The 20,480-nt window shown below is 32.2% G+C and overlaps 1 protein-coding gene across 4 annotated transcripts in view; it reads left to right on the top strand.

Annotated features, from left to right (window-relative positions):
• Positions 1-20,480, top strand: part of LOC105484614 (BMP/retinoic acid inducible neural specific 3) — a 399,147-nt gene that overhangs the window by 202,677 nt on the left and 175,990 nt on the right. For all 4 annotated transcript variants that reach the window (XM_011746431.2, XM_011746438.3, XM_011746433.3 and 1 more), the window contains one exon: positions 12,437-12,627. In XM_011746431.2, the coding sequence (XP_011744733.1) occupies positions 12,437-12,627 (191 nt within the window). The remainder of the gene's footprint in view (positions 1-12,436; positions 12,628-20,480) is intronic.

Below are 20,480 nucleotides of genomic sequence, written 5' to 3'. Positions count from 1 at the left end.
TATTTATTATTATGTGAAATTATTTTAATTATTTGACTATTGGTATCTGTAGTTCTTGCGTATTTTCTTAGAAATAAGGGCCCTAGCTGTATTGTTCACCACTTCATCCCCATGGCTCTAATTGCACTTCATTTACACTAGGTTCTCATTACCTATTTGTTAAATGAATAAATAAGTAAAACTTCACTTTCTTTGGAGACTGAGGTCATCCAAATCACTAGATATATGTAAACATTTATAATATTAACAGAGAATAATTGAGTTATAATTCAGGAATGATTCTGAATGAAAGCAAATCCGGAGAGCCAACTGGATCAAATTCACAAATAAAGATTCAGAATTGATGAGAATCAGTACCCAAGTAAGAGTAGATAAGGAAGGCATGAACAGGTGGAAAAAATGAGTGGATGCCTGAGTACATTGTGGAAAATAACTCTGGCATGGAATCTCAAGACATTAAAGGTGAAAAATACAGGTGACTAAGGCAGTAATAAAAGTCTGACTGTAAATACACACTATCTCTCCATTACCTTCTTCCACAAAAGGATAGTGATAAAATAAGAAGAGAAAGAGATTAGCCACATTCTTGTTGAATCCTGATTCTCCCTCCCTGCTTTTTAGTCAACTGTGAGACTTTAAAATATATTAATTCCTCTGAATTTTGATTTTTTTAATAGAGAAGGGGAGAGTAACACCTATGTGATGGGACATGGGAAGGTTAATATAAATGTTAAAAAATGTGCTTAGCACAGTGTGTGGTATAATTTAAATATGTGATGAATTGAAGTTGTTTTCATTGTATTAGTGTAGACAGCCAAAACATATAAAATATTTCAATAATTGTGAAGAGTGAGTCTGTGAAAGCTGTGTCTATTTGGCTCAGTAATGTCAATTATTATTAATTGTATAAAATCTGAAAGGTAAAATTTAAATTATTTCTATAACTCCTCCTCTAAAAAAGTTCAGTGATTTTGAAACACATACTTCATTGTTATTATATAAGTGATTCAAAGCACTCGTAAGTATTTCAGAAGATAAAATATATTTTTCCAGATAAGAAAAGAAGGAAAAGACAAAGACAGAAGAGATAAAAAACCACCAACGGTTCCCATATACATTCGTGTTCCTTAGTTTCAAAATTTAACTATGTTTTACTATGTTGGTACTATGAATGCCACATTTTTGCTTTAAGATTCATTTTTGTTTTGTATGTTATTTTATTGTATAAACCATTTTTCAAAATTTATGACATTAATCACTTGAGGTCGATCTTCCAGTGATGGCAATGTACTCTCTCTAAATGATTTTACTTCAGTTTCTTAAAAGTTTTGTTCAAGTATTGCCTTAAAGGGGGAAAGAGATGGAATTGACACCCTTACTCACATTTTAATCTCTCAATATTCCTTGGATTGAGTTTTCATACTCTTTTGTACTGGAATTATTTTTCTTCTCAAAATGTTACTTTATTTTCCTGTGGGAATTTTTGTTTGTTAAAGATAATAATTCAGTAAAGATGCATGCAATAATTTAAATAACTTAAAGATATAAACTATCTGCAGTTAAAATGTATACCAGGAATGATTTCTGGAAATTTTAAAATTATTGCTATTGTACGTACACAGAAATCTTTTTAGTGGCTGTGAGTTTATCATTTAACCTTCACTCGTTTTACCTGATTGAACATGTATTTGAAATTGTATTTCTGCACTTTTTAAAAGAAATGGAAGTTTGTGGCATTTAATTCGAACTAATTTCCCCACTCCTTTCTCTTAATTAATTAAGACAAAGCAAAAACTATAACACTAGTGTGTAATGTGTATAAGCAAACCTTTTAAACAAAAAGCCAGTCATATCCATGTCCCTACAAAGGACACGAACTCATCAGAACATAAAGAATAACAAAAAAGCCAGTCATATTATAACTAGATGCTTCCTAAGTACCTAAATCTTCAACAAAATTTCAATGTTTTTCAAAATAAGTTGACTATGAAATACTCACTATTAGTTTTACAGTCATAAAAAGGAAATAAATGAAAAATGGCTTTTTCCCCCAAGAGTTATTTAATATATCATATTATTGATGTAGACATAAAACTTTGGGTACCATTCTTGAAGCCCTTAAGGGGATATTTTATGACAGATAAAGCCAGTGATTGAATTATCATTCTATCTATAGAGAAAAATAAATTATAAAAAACATTCTTCAATATATATTATTTTCCCCATTTATTTCATTTTATAGCTACCAGACTGTTTATCAATATAGTAATTCAGCTTGCTTCTATTTTGGATAATGATATCTAAACTCCATCACTGTTTGAATATCTAAAATAAGCTACTCAATTTAAAGAATCAATCTTGAAAAAATTGCACTTCTGAGAGATATTGATTTCTAGCTGTGGAATGTATTTAATGACCGTTTTTGTAACATATTTTATTATAATTCAATATATGACAAATACTAAAATTAAAGTGTATCTGTGTACTGAATATAAAATACAAAATATGAGTGAATATGACAAAAATAATGACTTTAAAATTGGTGGGCTTTAATTAGGGGGAGAAAGAGAGTCTACTATAAAGCAACAAAACTGTGTTCTGGATCAATTTTAAAAGACAAAGGACTAAGGAACATAGAGACCAAAATATTCATTAAAAATTTATTAGATGTTATAATAAAATGTTTACAGAAATTTTAAGTGTGCTCTTATCCTCATCTCTCAAATTATATAGACTTATCCACCCACTCATAGTAGCCAGGAAACCTGTGGGTTCCTCTGCTACTGCTCTTGCCTCTCTCAACTTTAAGGCAGTGAGGAGCAGAACAAAGTGTGTAATCTCCTGACAAACATATCCACAAAAGGAGGAAGAGTAAGAGGTGGGGTTTTCATGGGCAACCTCTTTCCTACACTATGCCTTTCTGTTAACTCACTGCAGCTCTGTGGGCCATCAAACACATGGTAATAGTGATGATTGTTTGCAAAAAAAAAAAAAAAAAAAAAGAATTCCTCATGTAGAGGAAAGTAGGAAAAAAAAAAATTCTTTTCTGAATATATATATAACCAAAATTTATTTCAGGATCAAATAGACAATATAATAAGATTTGTTAATTTAGAAAAACTGTGAAGAATACTTTTTATTCTAGGCATGATAAAAGCAAGTTCGGTTTGACCACTGTTATTGAATGTACAATTTAAAAAGCTATAATTAAATTATTAGCAGAAATAGTTACAATATACTTTTTTCATTTGCAAGTCCTTTTAATTTTTTTTTTCTGAAAGTGTTTCTTACTATATTATATGACTAAGTTTTTGATTACTATTTGACTAAATGTGAGCATTTTTTAGATATTCAATTTTGTTTCAATACAAAAAATATCCTCTTCATTGTTGGAATAAAAAATTGATGATCGATGTGCAAAAATAGTATTAACTTCATACAATAGTGATTTAAAATAATGTATACTACCTCAATTCTTATGTAGTGTGTATATATATGTAGTATATGTAGTATACATATATATGTGTGTGTGTATATATGTAAAACTATGCCTGCAATGTAGTTCACTTATCTAAAAAGTTTTACAAAATAGTGTGTGTGTGTGTGTGTGTGTGTGTGTGTGTGTGTATGTGTGTGGTTTAAAGAAAGTATAAGTCTGAATTTAGTAAGATACGATATGGATAAAATATCAATTAGATTTTTTTCCATTTGTTTGCATTCCCATAAGAATAAGAATTCGGAATATGCTCATTTAATTTCAGAAATAGTCAGTTCTCACTTTTCACCATGTGAATTATGTTCTGGATAAAGTATTCACAGACACTTTTTAATTCTTTGTCTTATGCCACCTTCTTTCAAAATTGATTAACTGCTGTTGTTCTCATTTTCACTTGGTCTCTTAGGAAGCACAAATTTATTTCACTTTAGTTTATAACATAATAAAGGTAATCCACCATACACACACACACACATAAATAATTTATTTCTTAAAGAAATATTAATAATCACTTGAGATGCAAAGAATTACTTTCTCTCTTAGAATATCCATTCTGTTTTAAAAGAAAGAAAAGTAAATATTTTTGAAGATTCCTATCATAGGAAATAATCAAAATAAATGTCATTGAAGGGGGAAAAGGACTGCTATACTGATATTTATTAAAATTAATCTCAGGATTACTGATATTTCTTAAGATTATGTTGGTTTCTCTTTCTCATTCTCTCTCTCTTTCTTTCCTGTTTCACTGGTAAATAAAATAAAATATCTGAAGTTAAAGCAATATTGTTAATCATTTCTTAATTGTTTACAAGGCAGTTATCTACAGAAGCGATTTAAAAATCACTTATGTAAATAATAAGAATAAACAAGAGCAAAATGTAATTAAGATTTCTATGACAGTTGATCTTACTAAAGGCATTCCTGGCAACCAAGGTAAAAGATAAATGTTAAGTTGTAGAATATTGGACATTTTATTATTTTCTTCTGGTTCTTTCATATAGCACATTGATAAGGTAGATAAATTACCTGTCTACTTTTTTGACAAATATATACTGAGTTACCTATGACAGTGCAAAACACCCAAGATCTTCTTAAATGAACACTCAGGTCACTGATAAAGACAGACATTTAACTTGGTAATAAGTGTTATTATGGTTTAGAACCTCATTACTTGAGTGTGGTTCATGAACCAAAAGCATCAGTATCACTTTAGTGCTTGTTTGAAATGCAGAATCTCAGATTCCATCACAGATTAATGAATCAGAATCTACATTTTAACAGGATCTCCAGGTGATTTATATGCACATTAAGTTTGAACAACACTGTTTAAAGTTATCTATATAAATTTAAAGTATAATCAACTGTTTTGAGAAATAATCTTTTAAAAAATAGCAAGAGTTTGTAACTGTACATACCAAAAATGTTTTTTAAAATACTCATTATTTCATTGTAAATAGCTCCAAAATTAGAAGTAATTTAATTGTATTTCAGTCAGGGTTTATTCATTGCCACCTAACCTCAGAGCTATTAATTTCCAGTTCCTTTATTTTCATGTTACTGTACTAGTATAGACAGTATCATTGTACCTTCAAATGGTCTTAGAAAATTTATAGTCTATTCTTGGGGGTAACTGTTAATAATCTTAAGATCAGTTACTTTCCTTTGGGATGCTTTGCAAAACATATTATATTTCTTTGTCAAAGTGAGATAAGGTTAGCTCTTTCCTTCCCGCAATATCTTGCAGATGCCAATTGGTGTTAAGCCAACATGTCTATTTCTTAACTATCCTGATATAATTGGCTCTGCTTCTTGCCAAACACGTATTTCTCTAAGATTTTTTTTTTCTCCTGATGTATATTTGTTTTCAAAACCCCCTTTTCCCCCACAATACTGTATTAGTAGCTTAGTAGATCGCACCAGGCTATGTACCTTTAACAAGTGGAGCTTAGGAAGGATGATTATCAGCTCTGAGAGCAACATATAACTGCAAACCCAATATAATTTCAAAAGGGCAACAATAACAAAAATATTGTAAGGCTTAGCACAAGTAATAATGTGGCTTATCATTGCCAAAGAATGGACAACCTTTCTGAGGCAAAAGACTACATCAAAAATAAAACCTGCAAACAATTACATTAAAACAATGTTTTAAATGTTTATTTCTGTGAGAATGATTTTCAATCAAATAACATTTTTTAATAACTACAAATCACTCCAAGGCAGAACAGGCATTCACAATAAGATATTCAAATGTAAGGAAGTTGAATAACCAGGAAGACATCTGCCATAAATGCACATAATTTTTTTTTTTCTGGGTAGAATGTAAACATTGTAGGACAACGGGCTAACTCAAGGGCAGTAGCAATTGCAAAAAAAAAAAATAAAATACATCCAACTCGTAAGAGTCGGCTTCACCATAGTAAAAAATACCCACATTTTAGTTGATCATTACAATAATTGTTGTTTCTGGCCAACATTATATGTTGGTTTCTGTGGGTACCCTGTGATTCTGATCTGTGTGTCTTGGGAATCAAGAAGGTCTCTTTTGCAACATACCATCCTCCTGGCGGGGGTAAAAAGCAAGAGAACACGTGTAACTTTGTGATGTCTCTCCAAACATTCATTATGTCAACATCTGGCTCACTTGTATTTCACTGATCAACGCGTTCTCCTAATATCAGAGTAAAGGGAACACATCATGAACTACTCATAGTTGTTGTCTACAATGGATCATGAATCTATGTGTGCACGTTTGCATTTATGATGGTGTTGTAAATAGTTGCAAAGAATAAAACAATCTACCACATTATCATTACTGATTTACCTGTAGGATTCTTTTTATCCTTGTTTTATCTATTATTTTTCATATGTTTCTACCCTCAATACTATATATGAGAGAATGCCAACTGAGAAAATCCAAGTGAAAAGTAAATAGTATGAAGGTTCTTTAATTTCTATTTCTCATTGACTCAACATAGATGATTTGAAGATCAGAGTGGAAAAATACATAATTTTAAGGGCCACCTCTTATGAAAAATGTCAAATTCTATGATCCAACTATGGTATAACATTAAAATGGTGATTTTTGTTTGTTTGTTTTATTGCCCCCTGTTTCTCATTTTCTATGAAAGCATCCTTTAATATGTGCTTTTAATGACCATAAACCACCACAAAATTTTAGTTATGTGAGACACAGCTGTATGATTTCTATGTGGAACAATCACATCTTTTTATATCGACAGTCATTAATCCTTTTGCTGCCTAACAGACTCAGAATGTTGAATCATTTACAAAATCACATTTAGTTTTTACAAAATGTGTGGATGTCCTTTGGAACCCATGTCATGCTTATGAGCTACAGCTGGTTTAATAAAATGAATAAAAATGACTTTTGAACACATTTTTTTTAGTTGATTGAATAACACTATTTCAGTTTCAAATCTGAAGATTGTCATTTAAGTATGTTCTGATGAATTGTTATGATTTAATACTTGTGGAAAAGTTACAGTAAAAGTTGAGAATCCATCTTCTCAGTTTGTAAAAATCTCAAATGACTGTGAAGAAGATAATTACAAAAGTATGATAGTTATGTATAACTGAAAAAAAAAAAAAAAGCAAATCTCTTATAGGAAAGAAATAGGCCTAGTCTCCATGTAAATTGAGTGGCCTTGTCAAAATTTCTTAAAAATTTACAATCCATGTTTTATAAAAGTTGAAATTTAGCACGAGGTAAAGGGTTTACATCAAATAGTTGTGTGCTCTGTTGTAAGTAAGGGTTTTAAACAGTGTATTCATTAAAGGAACTATTATGGTGATTTAAACTACAGATTTAAGTTGCCTCACATGCATACCTGCAAGGAAAGTTTTTGCATACATGGATTAAAATTATGCCGTAGAGAAGAACCATGAGCAATTTATGAATGGATTCTCTTTATCAGGCTATTAGAAATGATAACCCACTACTATTATTAGTAATCTTATATATATTGATTATTAGAACCAATAGAAACAATTATGACTAAGTCCAGATTACCATGGTGCAATTAAAAATCTATGAAATCCTAGCTTATGAAAATTTAAAACTTCCTCATCAACTGTTGGGTCTTAATAAAAAGGAAAAGAGAGAAAGAGAACATTTACTGCACTCATAATATATGCTCTGCCAGGTACTGTAGAGGGATTGTATTATTTGATCTCCACAGATAATTGAGAGAAGGATATTTTCTTTGTTTTAGAGATGGGAATGCTAAGTAAATATGCAACTGTACCAAAGCCCCATAGTCATCAAGTAGAGAGATGATGTGCTATTACTAGGATTTGCCCTTACATACCTGACTCTAAACCTTATGTTTCATTTGCCCTCATTATGTTATAATCCCTTTAGAATTATTTAATTGAAACCAAGCCAATTAAAACATAAACAATAGAATTAGTAATAAAAGTGTGTTATGATAATACCAATGTATTATCATTTGATTTTTCTTGTGTGGAATACATATCCTTCATGACAGAAGTAAGAAGTCATATTAATCTGTAACTTACAAGCAAATGTGGATGCTGAAAAATCATTGTTTTTAAATCTCCTGTAGATAGAAAATGAAACCCCTCTTATTTGTGATGATGATATAGACCACCATTTTTCTACGTTCATCTTTAATTGCCTCAACATATATTAGGTTTGTATTATCATTCATATAGTTACAATAAGGACTATGTGAAAATGGTGGTCCCTGCCTCTTATTGCTTTCCAGTTGTGTCGTGGGACAACCTAACATGTGCAAAGTATTCCTAAATCAAATTGGTTTTAATTCACTGTTTTAAGATGAGCATGTGCTCCACCTTTTTTGTGGGGTGAAGTATGGCTCAATTGGAATCCCATTAAGAAGAAATTAATGATGTGTCATACTTACCTGTAAAGCAAAGACATACATAGAAATATGGTATTTATCTGAGAAGCATTTATCTGAAAATCAACATAGATAGAAATATGATATTTAAAGAACTGTTGTGGGAGATCTTTACTCTCCGTATATGGTTGCAGACTATAGGACAGGGTTAAAGAATATATAAAAGTAGAAAGGCCAACTTCTTATCACAAATAAGATAAAATAGCTAAATTTACTAGAAACTTCTAGGTATGGAATGAGTTGATTTATGCAACTCTGAATCATAGTGGTCAATAGAAGAGAATAATAATATATTAACAATTTTTGAATGACTAGATCCCAGCCATATTCCAAACCCTTTACAACTATCTATTTCAGCTTACAGCTGCTCTGTGAGGAAATAATTTCCGTGCTCATGTTCCATAAGAGGAAACTGAGTCCTGAGATATGTTGTTGAAGATCATTCAGTTACTAAATTGAAACCAGCATTAGAACTCAAATCCGTTCTACAGAAAATTTGGTACACTTACATCTTAACTAAAACTAATTCTAAATGTCTGTCTTCCAGGACCTCATAATCCAGTGAAAGAATGCCTTCTATTGGTCTAATTTTCTCTTCTGCTCAACAACATATAGATTTTCAATTAATGTTGCAACACTTTGAGTAATAGGAAAATTCACTACTATATAAAGGGAGACTTACCAAAAATGACTCTCTTCACATATTTAAAATGGTCTTCTTGCATCTCCAGGAGGCAAAACTAATGTCTAATTGGTTAATTGGATCAATGTTTTGAATTTAATATATTATTCAACTGAAGGAAATATTTGATATTATTATTACATTTTAAAAATCGTGTAAGTCTCCTTCTAAATACAAGAATCTGTAGAAAACATTGAATGCATCAAGGCTGAACTTGGATGCTTCTTCAACATTTTAATTCATTTTCCAAGTGGAATCATCTGGGAATAGCCAAATCCTTTAGAGTTTTATTTTAGCCATAGTATTGGTTATGAACTTACCAATTACTTCAGGATATTTTTATTATGAAAAAATAGATTTTAAACCTGGGCCAGATGTGGAACAAGAGTTATGAATATTCATCCCATTATGACTTTTTCTTCAATGGTTTTTCAAAGACACCCAAAGTAGAGATATTTGTACAATGAATACCCATATACTCATATGTAGCAACATACTGCATAAAACCATACTACTATGAATATGCTGCTCATATACTATGGTATGAAGTTTATTGATTCTTTGTACTTTTGTCTTTGTAATATATTCCAAAAATTGATTTACATTCAAAATACTGTGTTCTTAAGTCACTTTATTTTTACAAACATGATACACAATTAGTAGCATTGGATTCTGTTTTTAATTTTTAGGAATGGCTTTTAAAATTTGATATAATTTTACTTTTTATAAATAAAGCATTTAAAACTGTTTACAGTGCTTAAACAACATGATAAAATATATTCAGAGAAATCTTTCTTGCAAAAGTGTTTCTTCATCCTGTTACCTTTCTGTATCTGTAGGTAAATATGCATAAATGCTTTTGGTTAATCCTTCCATTGTTTGATGCTTTTTTCCAAATAGAAAGAAATATATACATATGTGTGTATACTTGTATCTTCCCCTTTTCTTATAAAAAACTCTTAGGAAACAATTTTTATCCACTTTGTGATATCTCTGTAGAAATAATTTTTGCTGCCTTCTTCTGGCTGCACAGTGTTCCACTGTACGGTTGTAAACTAGTTTATTCCTACTGATAGGAATTTATATTGTTACCAAATGTCAATAATAAAGCCACAGTGAGACACATTTTGCATATTTTAGTCAGTCATTCTTTGAAATACATTCTTAAAAGTAGGATTGTGGAGTTGATTATTGATAACTATTGCCAAAATTCCCTCTATGTAAGTTACATCATTTTGCAATCCCACCAACAATACATCAGAAGGCCTGTTTATTTCTAGTTTTCCCATAGATTTGCACAGGTTGTCAAAGTTTGGATTCTGGCAGATTCCATCATTGAAAAGTAATATACCAGCATACTTTTAATTTGCATTTTTCATGCTATGACTTAGATTGAATATATTTTCAAATCTGTATGGGCTAGTTTTATCTCTTCTTGTCTGAACACTCTTTTCCTATTTATTCCTGTTTTTCTATCTGAATTTTGTGTTTCTTTTTCTTGATTTCTAGGAGTTCTTGGAATGTTAGAGGAATTAATCATTTATCTGTTATATAAGTTGTAAATATTCCTTTTCAATGCAAAATTTGTTTTATTGTGATTTTGTGCTAAAAAAAATCTGGCTTTACTTGTTCTAATTAATGTATCTTTTATTTCCATACTGTGGGATTTTTAGTTATGAATTATTTCCTTCCTTTGTATTTTCATGAATTCTCCTCTAGTACTTGAATGGTTTCATTTCATTAAATAATCATGTATCTAATCTGTTTGGAATCTATCCTTTTATTGAATCATATCCCTTATTTTCCAAATTGCTATTTAGGTGTCACTTACTAAAAAGTCTATCTTTTTCCAAGGAAGTACTGTCTCATTCTTATTACATGCTAAATTTCCACATGTACTTATTATTTTATGGATATTTTTCCTGTTCTAATTTGTGTGCCTATTCATGTGTCAGCCTGCACTGTTTAATTATACAAGTTTTACAATTTGCATTCAGATATGGTAAGATGTTCTCATTCTTGCCTATTCTTTTTAAAAGTCTTTTTTACTTTTTTCACTTACAATTCATTATTGACATGATTAATTTTCCTACTTCCAGGAAACAAAAACAATGATCTATTCAGTTTTTTAATCAGATTACATTATTTTATATTAAGATAAACTGATATATTTTGATGTCGAATATTTACGCTCAAGAAAAAATATCTATCATGTCATTTAATAGGGTCTATTATGGCAACTTTCAGAAGTGACTTACAAATTTTTCATGTACGTTTCACATTTTTTGTGCCATTTAAATGGTGTGATCTAATCCGTTATTATTTATACTTAGTTAATATTTGTGTGTGTCAGTCTATTGAGTTAGTAATATTTTTATTATTTGCTTTACCTTACTAAGTTTTGTAACTGTATATGTGCAGTAGTTTGTCCATTAAATTTTGGATTTTCACCTGCGTAATCATATTATCTGCAAAAAAACATAGTTTAAGTGTTTTTTCTGACACTGTGATTCTAATTTGCATTCTCATCTATATTTGCATTTTAATATATTTATTAGCATGTTGAATAATAGAAGCAACTGTGGGTATGTTTGTCTGGTTCTGATTTTAATAGGGATGCCTCCTGGGTTTCCCCATTAAGACAGATGCTGGCCTTTATGCTTAGGATCCTATATTTTACTTCTTTAAAGAAGTTTTTACCAAGTGGAGTGGCTCATGGCAGCAATGCCAGAATTTTGGGATTCTGAGGTGAGAGTATTACGTGAGGCCAGAAGTTTGAGATCAGCCTGGGCAACATAGTGAGACTCCATCTCTATGGAAAAAAAAACATTATTATTCATTGATTCCTAATTTATTAATTCTTAGTTAATCATAAATAGTTATAATTATTCATCAAATGTATTTGAAGCAATAAAGGATAGCAGCATTTTTGTTTCTGGATATGTTAATATTCTGAATTATATTAATGATTTCCCACTATTGAGCCAGCTTTGCACTATTGGAATTATCCTATTGGTCATGAGATATGTATTTTTAATATTTACTGTTGGATATTATTCATTATTGCTTTAGTCATAATTTTGCATCAATATTTATTAAATGTAAAATGTGTTGTGTATGATGATTTTTAGATATCTGTGCAAATTTTACACTCATTTTATAAAAATAGATTTAGAAGTTTTACATTTTCAGTATTATCAATTTTTTTATATCAAACTTTAGGCAAAATCCCACTGTGAACTATCTGGGGAGGTTAATTTTTTTGCAGGGGGAGGTTTTCTGTGACACTTAATCTTATTTGCACTAGCTTTTAAGTGGAAAATGGAATAATTTGCAATGTTATTAATGCAGGAGAAGAATCACTCACAATTTTTGTGGACAAGCGGAAGTTGAGCAAACGAGCTGAAGGAAGTGATTCCAGCACCAATAGCTCTTCGGTCACTCTGGAGACGCTGCATCAGCTAGCCGCCTCTTATTTCATTGACAGGGACAGCACACTTCGGAGACTTCACCACATTCAAATTGCATCCACTGCCATCAAGGTAAGAATGAGTTTATGCTAAAATTATCACCTTCCATTCTTTGATTCTTCTATATCCAAAATGCATTTCTAGGTACTTGCTTATTCCATGAATTTAAACAATTATTTTATAAAAATATATTTACAATTTTCTTGCTTTCAGTTATGTAATATATTTAAGATGAATTTGTATGTATTTCAATATAATTTTTTACTTGCTACGTAGGTTGAGATTTTTCATGGTAACATGTAATTAAAGTATATTTGAATTGTATGAATTTATCTTGGGGTACACAGACTCCCTATACATGGATACAAATTTGTTTTAATAACATCAATTTATTTTATAATTCTCCTTAATTTATTTTACCCATCTAAAAATACTATTCTGAGAAGAGAGGCTTTATTGGGCTTAAAGTCATCCATGGCACAAAATATTTCTAAGAAGTCCTGCTTCATGGAAAATGACCCCTCAATGTTTTTAAGATATATTAAGATGTACAGATGCATGGTTATATGGGTTTTTAGGAGGCAAAATATACAATAATCTAGAATTGGTGGATTAATATTATGTGTTCACTAAAGGCATTTGACTTTGAATACACTAAGGTTGACTTTATCAAAACTGAAAAGAGAGGAGAATAATTTAGTTCTGATTTTCAAAAGAAAAAATAAAATGAATGAGAAAAAGAGATTGAGAAATAGAGAGGAGAAATTGTTGTCTCCTAAACAGTAAGTTTTAGACATATTCTCTGGTAAATTAGCTCAATGTAATTCCACTTGTCAAATGGCCATTGTAAAATTAACAGAGTCAGAACAGTATGATCCTAGTCTAAGTTGGCCATAACAAAATAATATAGAGAGAGCATTTCAGTGTTTCAAATCTAACCTTTCATAGTTAATACAAAAATGAATGATTAAATGTAACATTCTATTACTTTATGAAACTAAAATTAATGTGTGTTCATTTTTGTGTCAGTTAGTTGAAAAGTTACTACTTCAACTTAAACCCATAAATGGGTTAAGAATGTTCAGAAGATTGCTCCAAGTATATCTTTTTGTTCAGAATGTACTGGAGAAAATAAAAGGTGATGTGGAAATACCTTTAACTTAAGGGTTACACAGACAATACGCAAAATCCTAATATTGCTAGTAGATGGTGTTGGGAAACTTCAGTAGATATAAATCATGCAATATAGTTAGTTGGCTTCTGACTCCAGGACTAAAGTTATATTGAGTAACAAGTATATAAATAGTATTTATGCTGTACAGATAAAAATGTAGCCAGCATGAATGCAAATGTTTCAGTTAATTTAAAAGTTTTGGAAGATGTTGTTAGAAAAACTTAGCTTGAGGTTGCTGAGGAAAACTAGACTTTTCCAGAAATCAGTTTCAAGGATATAAACAGAAACTTTGGTCAAACTATTTTCTAACGGAAGAAATCATTGTTGTAAATGATTTTATTATATGGCTATTGATTTTTGTTGTTATTGTTTAGCACCAAGTGTGACTGTGAAATTATACAACAGTTTTTGTACTCTAGGTAAGAAATATACAGACACATTACATGTCAAAACATAATGGTTATTTGCATATACTTCTCTTCTCCCACAGGAGAAGTATATGGCACAAAAAACCATATGTTTTATTGAGGCATACTATTGTATAGAGGCATTGCATTTAGACTCTGTTAATACAAATGGGAATAATGGTGCTTCGTTAAGTCTATAACCTAGCTGTGTGGTGGAAACGAGTCCCAAAGAAGTGACACTTACAGGAAGTTCGCAGGAGAACGAAAGAGTAATCTGGAATTTGGGAGTCAACAGACTCACCTGGACAGGGCCACAGGGAATGCCTATTGTCCATTAACCATGGAATGAAGTTTCTGTGCACATAATAAAAATGATTTAAAGTATGTGTAGAGTGGCTGGAAATGGGAGGAAAGGGGGCCTTACATTAGTTGGAGGAAACAGCAAACAGTGGGAATGATACAAGGTCTATATCACTGTGAACAGAAGTACCCATCTTGTGCTGTAACTAAGGAAAAAAGGAAATGAGATAAGCACCAGCTGGTGACAACATAGCCATGAATACAGGCATAGAAATTCATAGAGAGTGCAAGCGTGAGGTGGCGAGGTAGTGGGGAATGGGAAAGAAAGGAGAACAATTGCACCCTTCAGAATTTAATTTAGACCTAAAGGATATTTCCTTCTGAGGCAGCTGTAATTTTAAGTAGCTGATGATTTTGCATGCCAGGGTTAGCTGCAGTCAGGGTTATTATGAAGGTTCCAGGGAAAGGCATTGTGCTTGTGTGCTGTGCTCAAGCGAGACTGGAGCCAGAAACCCATGACCATGTGCACTGCAGGAAGTCGACCCTTCTGAGTTACATGAACACTGATGTGTCTGTGCAGTTTTGTGTGGAGATTATCTTTTATTTTTATTACTTATCAAATGTGTCCCTGCGCAGGTAAAAGGTGTCTCTCTTCATTACAAGTTTGACTAAGATAGCAAGTGCTTAGAAGTAAGTATGAGGAACTGAGTAGATGGGTGAAGGGACTTTGGTAGGCTGGATCCAAGGGTATTCAACTACTGAAATCTTTTCTTATTGAATAAACAATTTGATGTAAAGTACTCTTGTAGTCTCTGAAACCAAGATCTCAATTCCTTTACTAAATCCCTAAAGGTTCAGTGCATTGCTTGTGTGCTTTAAATTGTCAAACTAAGGATAACAAGATTCACAATTTCTTTGATTTACTAATGTAAGTTGTGTTTTAAGTGACGTATAGTAGGTATTTAATTTCTAGAGCAAAAGTTGTTCTGTGATTTACAGAATTTATGAGACAGAAAATTGCTAAAAAATAAAGTAAATAGAGTTGTTATCAGGTAACAGCAAAAATATAATTAGATCTGCAAAATCATGCCAGCTTTTATCATGCTAATTCTTACAAATCACAAGAGTTAAACAATTTAACTATGAGCCAGTTTCTAGAAAGTGGAATAAAGCAATTTGTTTGTTTTGTCTTCTATAATTATGAATATAAATGTAGACTATAATTTGTTAATTAATCTGTAAATAAAAAAACTGACACAAACACCCATAGTTTAGTTTCCATACTCTTGCAATTAATAGCATTTATATCAAATATTATCTCACAGTATTATTTGTAGTCCAATAAAATGTGAAGTGTAATGTCTAGAGTTGGTCATTATTTTCTGAAGATCCAATTCAATTGACTTAAGTTATTCAAAAAATATACTAACATATTTTTATTTTTAAATAGTCTAATAAATTTTAATGCTATATAATTTATGGTGATGTGAAAAACACAATACATTATATACTTTGAAAGGATATTTAATCTGTCACCTGATGTATTATGTCATATATATTTTCAAAGAGAATTTTCTTATTTTAATTTTTAGAAATAATGCACTGAGTAAAATTAAGTTTTTATAATAGGACACTACTAAAATATTTTAAGTAATTGTTTTCATAAAATAATTACTGATATGTTCTTGTATTTCTTGTATTCTTCAAATATAGAAAAGACAATCAGATAACTTTCAATATTATAGTGTTTGGAAAGTTTTGAGCAGCAAACCTAGGAATAAGCAGAAACAACATATTACAATTAGCTTGAAGGTCAACATTTCAGCTTAAAAAAACCCATCTTGAAATGATTTTTTAGTGCTGCATAGTTAACGTAAGAGTGTTGCAGGTGATATTGAAAAGAGGCACTATAGCTAACTCTAAATTTACACTTCTGAAATTATAAAATACATTACATTAAATTTTTTAAAGCTATTTATAAAATTAAACCCAACAATACTTTTCCAAGAAGCAGTTTTGATAAGTAAATTATTCGTTATTTGGGGATAAAATCAGTAAAATGATAATATATTTATTTTTAATTTTGCTCCTATATATATATATATATATATATACACACACACACACATATTTAAAACTTACTTTAAGAATGCCCAAGAAACTATGCATGTGAACCATTGATAATAATGGCACATTTTATATTTTGCATTTATAGGAAAGATCCATATTTGGTATTCTTTTTGCTTGTGTATATTTAAGGTGTACAACATAGTGTTTTAATGTACTTAAACATAGTGAAATGGTTACTACAGCCAAGCAAATTACCATACCAAACATCTTTTCATCTTGCACACTCTTTTTTCTTTGTGTTGAGGGCAACTAGAATTTATTCTCTTTGCAAATTTCCACTAGGCAATACAATATTTTTAACTATAATCTTCATGTCATACATTGGATCTCAACATTTATTCATCCTATATAACTGCAACTTTGCACTCACTGACCTAATATCTTCTCATGATCTCCCTCTACCACCTCTCCCATACTGGTAACCAGTCTCTTTTTGTTTTCTTTTCTTTCTTTATTTCTTTTCTCTTTTTCCTTTATTTTTTATTTTTTTAGTTACTGTTACTTTTTTTTTTTTGATCTGGCGTGCAGTGGCATGATCTCAGCTCATTGCAACCTCTGCTTCCCAGCTCAAGCAATTCTCCTGTCTCAGTCTCCCAAGTAGCTGGAACTACAGGTGCCTGCCACCACCCCTGGATAATTTTTGTGTTGTAAATAGAGACGGGGTTTCACGATATTGGTCAGGCTGCTCTCGAACTCCTGACCTCAAGTGTTCCACCTGCCTCAGTCTCCCAAAGTGCTGGGATTGCAGGCGTGAGCCACCGTGCCTGGCCTTCTTTGAGATTTTCTACTAGATAATGTTATCTGCAAACAGAGATAATTGTACCTCTCTGTCCAGTCTGTATTGTACTTTATTTATTTATTTATTTATTTATTTATTTATTTATTTATTGTCTAATTGTCCTGGTGGTGAGAGTGGAAACTCTTCCTTTGTCCTGCTCTTAGGAAGAAAGTATTCCTTCTATCACTATTAGCTAGGATGGGTTTTTCATCCATGCTCTTTATTATATGGAGGAAATTATTTTCAGTTCATAGCTTGGTGAGTGTTTTTTACATGAAAGTGTGTTGATTTTGTCAAATGCTTTTTTTTGTATCTATTAAGCATGTAATTTTTATTTTTAATTCTATTTATATCATTTATTATATTAATCGATTTTAGGATATTGCATAAACTTTGCATTCTTCGGGCTAAATCCCATCTGGTCAATGTGTATATTTATTTTATTTGTGACTAGATCCAGTTTGCCAGTATTTTGCTGAGGATTGTTATGCCTATATTCAAAGTGGATATTGGACTATATTTTCCTGAGATACATCTGTCTGGTTTTGGTAGGGGGTAATAGTGGCCTCATAAAAGCAAATGGGAAATATTCCTTCCACTTCTATTTTGTGGAAGAGTTTGTGAATAATTGGTATTAATTCTTCCTTGAATTTTTGGTTAAATTTAACAGTGAAGCCAACTAGATGTGGGCTTTTCTTTGTAGGTAGATTTTGGTTATTAGTTCAATTTATTCACCTGTTATAGGTTTATTCATATCGTGTTTTTCTTCTTGAGTTCAGTGTCAAGAACTTAAGGGGCTCAAGAGATGCTCCAACCTTGGCCTTGGCCTCCCAAAGTGCTGAGGTTACAGGCTTGAACCATCATGGCTAGCCCTTGTTCAGTGTTATCTTACAGTTACATGGTTCCTCCAAATATCTATCACTCTCCTCACCAACTCTATCCAAGCTTGGCCCTTCTAACTCTGAGCAATGACCTTCATATTCTATGTCATAAAGGAAATCAAGGTCATCAGTTAAGAAAGTCTCTGTCTTTCTAGAAATGTTTCCATTTCATTGAAATTATACAATTTGATGGCATGGAATTGTTCATACTATTTATTTAATATTCTTAGTGTTTCTGTAAGGTCAGTAGTAATAGCCCTTATTTATTCTTGATTCTTAGTTATTTCTAGTGTCGTTATTTTAAGTTACATGGGTTTTCTCTTTTTATCATGATCAACCTAAGTTAACATTTTTTTTCCAACTTCGTTGATCTTTTTGAAGAAAGAGCTTTTAGTTTCATTGATTTTTCTCTATTTTTCAAGTAAGCTAATATTTGAAAAGCTCTTAAAACAATAACTAGCTCAGTATTTGGGTGTGAGTGTCCTGTTTTTCTGGGCATGGTCTTAGCAAATGGCACAACAAGAGATTATATCCCGCGCCTGGCTTGGTAGGACCCACGCCCAGGGAGCCTTGCTCACTGCTAGCGCAGCAGACTGACAGAAGGAGGGGCATCCACCATTGCTGAGGCTTGAGTAGGTAAACAAAGAAGTCTGGGAAGCTCGAACTGGGCAGAGCCCACCGCAGCTCAGCAAGCCCTGCTGCCTCTGTGGGATCCACCTCTGGGGGCAGTACATAGAAGAACAAAAGGCAGCAGAAACTTCTCCAGAGTTAAACGTCCCTGTCTGACAGCTCTGAAGAGAGCAATGGTTCTCCCAGCATGGTGTTTGAGCTTGGAGAACAGACAGATTGCCTCCTCAAGTGGGTCTCTGACTCCCGTGTAATCTAACTGGGAGACACCTCCCAGTAGGGGCCAACTGACACCTCATACAGGCAAGTGCCCCTCTGGGATGAAGCTTCCAGAGGAAAGATCAGGCAGCAATATTTGTTGTTCTGCAGCCTCCTCTGGTGATACCCAGACAAACAGGGTCTGCAATGGACCTCTAGCAAGCCCCAGCAGACCTGCAACTGAGGGACCTGACTGTTAGAAGGAAAATTAACAAACAGAAAGGAATAACATCAACATCAACATCAACAAAAAGGACATCCACACAAAAACACCATCTCTAGGTCACCATCATCAAAGACCAAAGGTAGATAAAACCACAAAGATGGGGAGAAACCAGAGCAGAAAAGCTGAAAATTCTAAAAACCAGAGCACCTCTTCTTCTCCAAAGGATCGCAGCTCTTCGCAGAAACGGAACAAAGCCTGACGAAGAATGACTTTGACAAGCAGACAAAAGTAGGCTTCGGAAGGTCGATAATAACAAACTTATCCGAGCTAAAGGAGGATGTTCGAACCCATCACAAGGAAGCTAAAAACCTTGAAAAAAGATTAGACGAATGGCTAACTAGAATTAACAGTGTAGAGAAGACCTTAAATGACCTGATGGAGCTGAAAACCATGGCACGAGAACTACGTGATGCATGCACAAGCTTAGCTAATTAGACCAAGTGGAAGAAAGGATGTCAGTGATTGAAGATCAATTTAATGAAATAAAGCGAGAAGAGAAGTTTAGAGAAAAAAGAGTTAAAAGAAATGAACAAAGCCTCCAAGAAATATGGGACTATGTGGCAAGGCCAAATCTGCGTTTGATCGGTGTACCTGAAAGTGACAGGGACAATGTAACCAAGTTGGAAAACACGCTTCAGGATATTACCCAGGAGAACTTCCCCAACCTAGCAAGTCAGGCCAACATTCAAATTCAGGAAATACAGAGAACACCACAAAGATACTCCTCAAGAAGAACAACCCCAAGACACATAATTGTCAGATTCACCAAGGTTGAAATGAAGGAAAAAATATTAAGGGCAGCCAGAGAGAAAGATTGGGTTATCCACAAAAGGAAGCCCATCAGACTAACAGCAGATCTCTCTGCAGAAACTCTACAAGCCAGAAGATAGTGAGAGCCAATATTCAGCATTCTTAAAGAAAATAATTTTCAACTCAAAATTTAATATACAGTTCAAACTAAACTTCGTAAGTGAAGGAGAAATAAAATCATTTACAGACAAGCAAATGGTGAGAGATTTTGTCACCACTAGGCCTGCCTTACAAGAGCTCCTGAAGGAAGCACTGCACATGGAAAGGAACAACTGGTAGCAGCCACTGCAAAAACATGCCAAATTATAAGGATCATCAACACTAGGAAGAAACT

Source organism: Macaca nemestrina, chromosome 1, assembly GCF_043159975.1.
Source record: "Macaca nemestrina isolate mMacNem1 chromosome 1, mMacNem.hap1, whole genome shotgun sequence".
Classification (NCBI taxonomy): domain Eukaryota; kingdom Metazoa; phylum Chordata; class Mammalia; order Primates; family Cercopithecidae; genus Macaca; species Macaca nemestrina.
The sequence above is the reverse complement of the archived record's forward strand: the minus strand, read 5'-3'. Positions and strand labels throughout refer to the sequence as shown.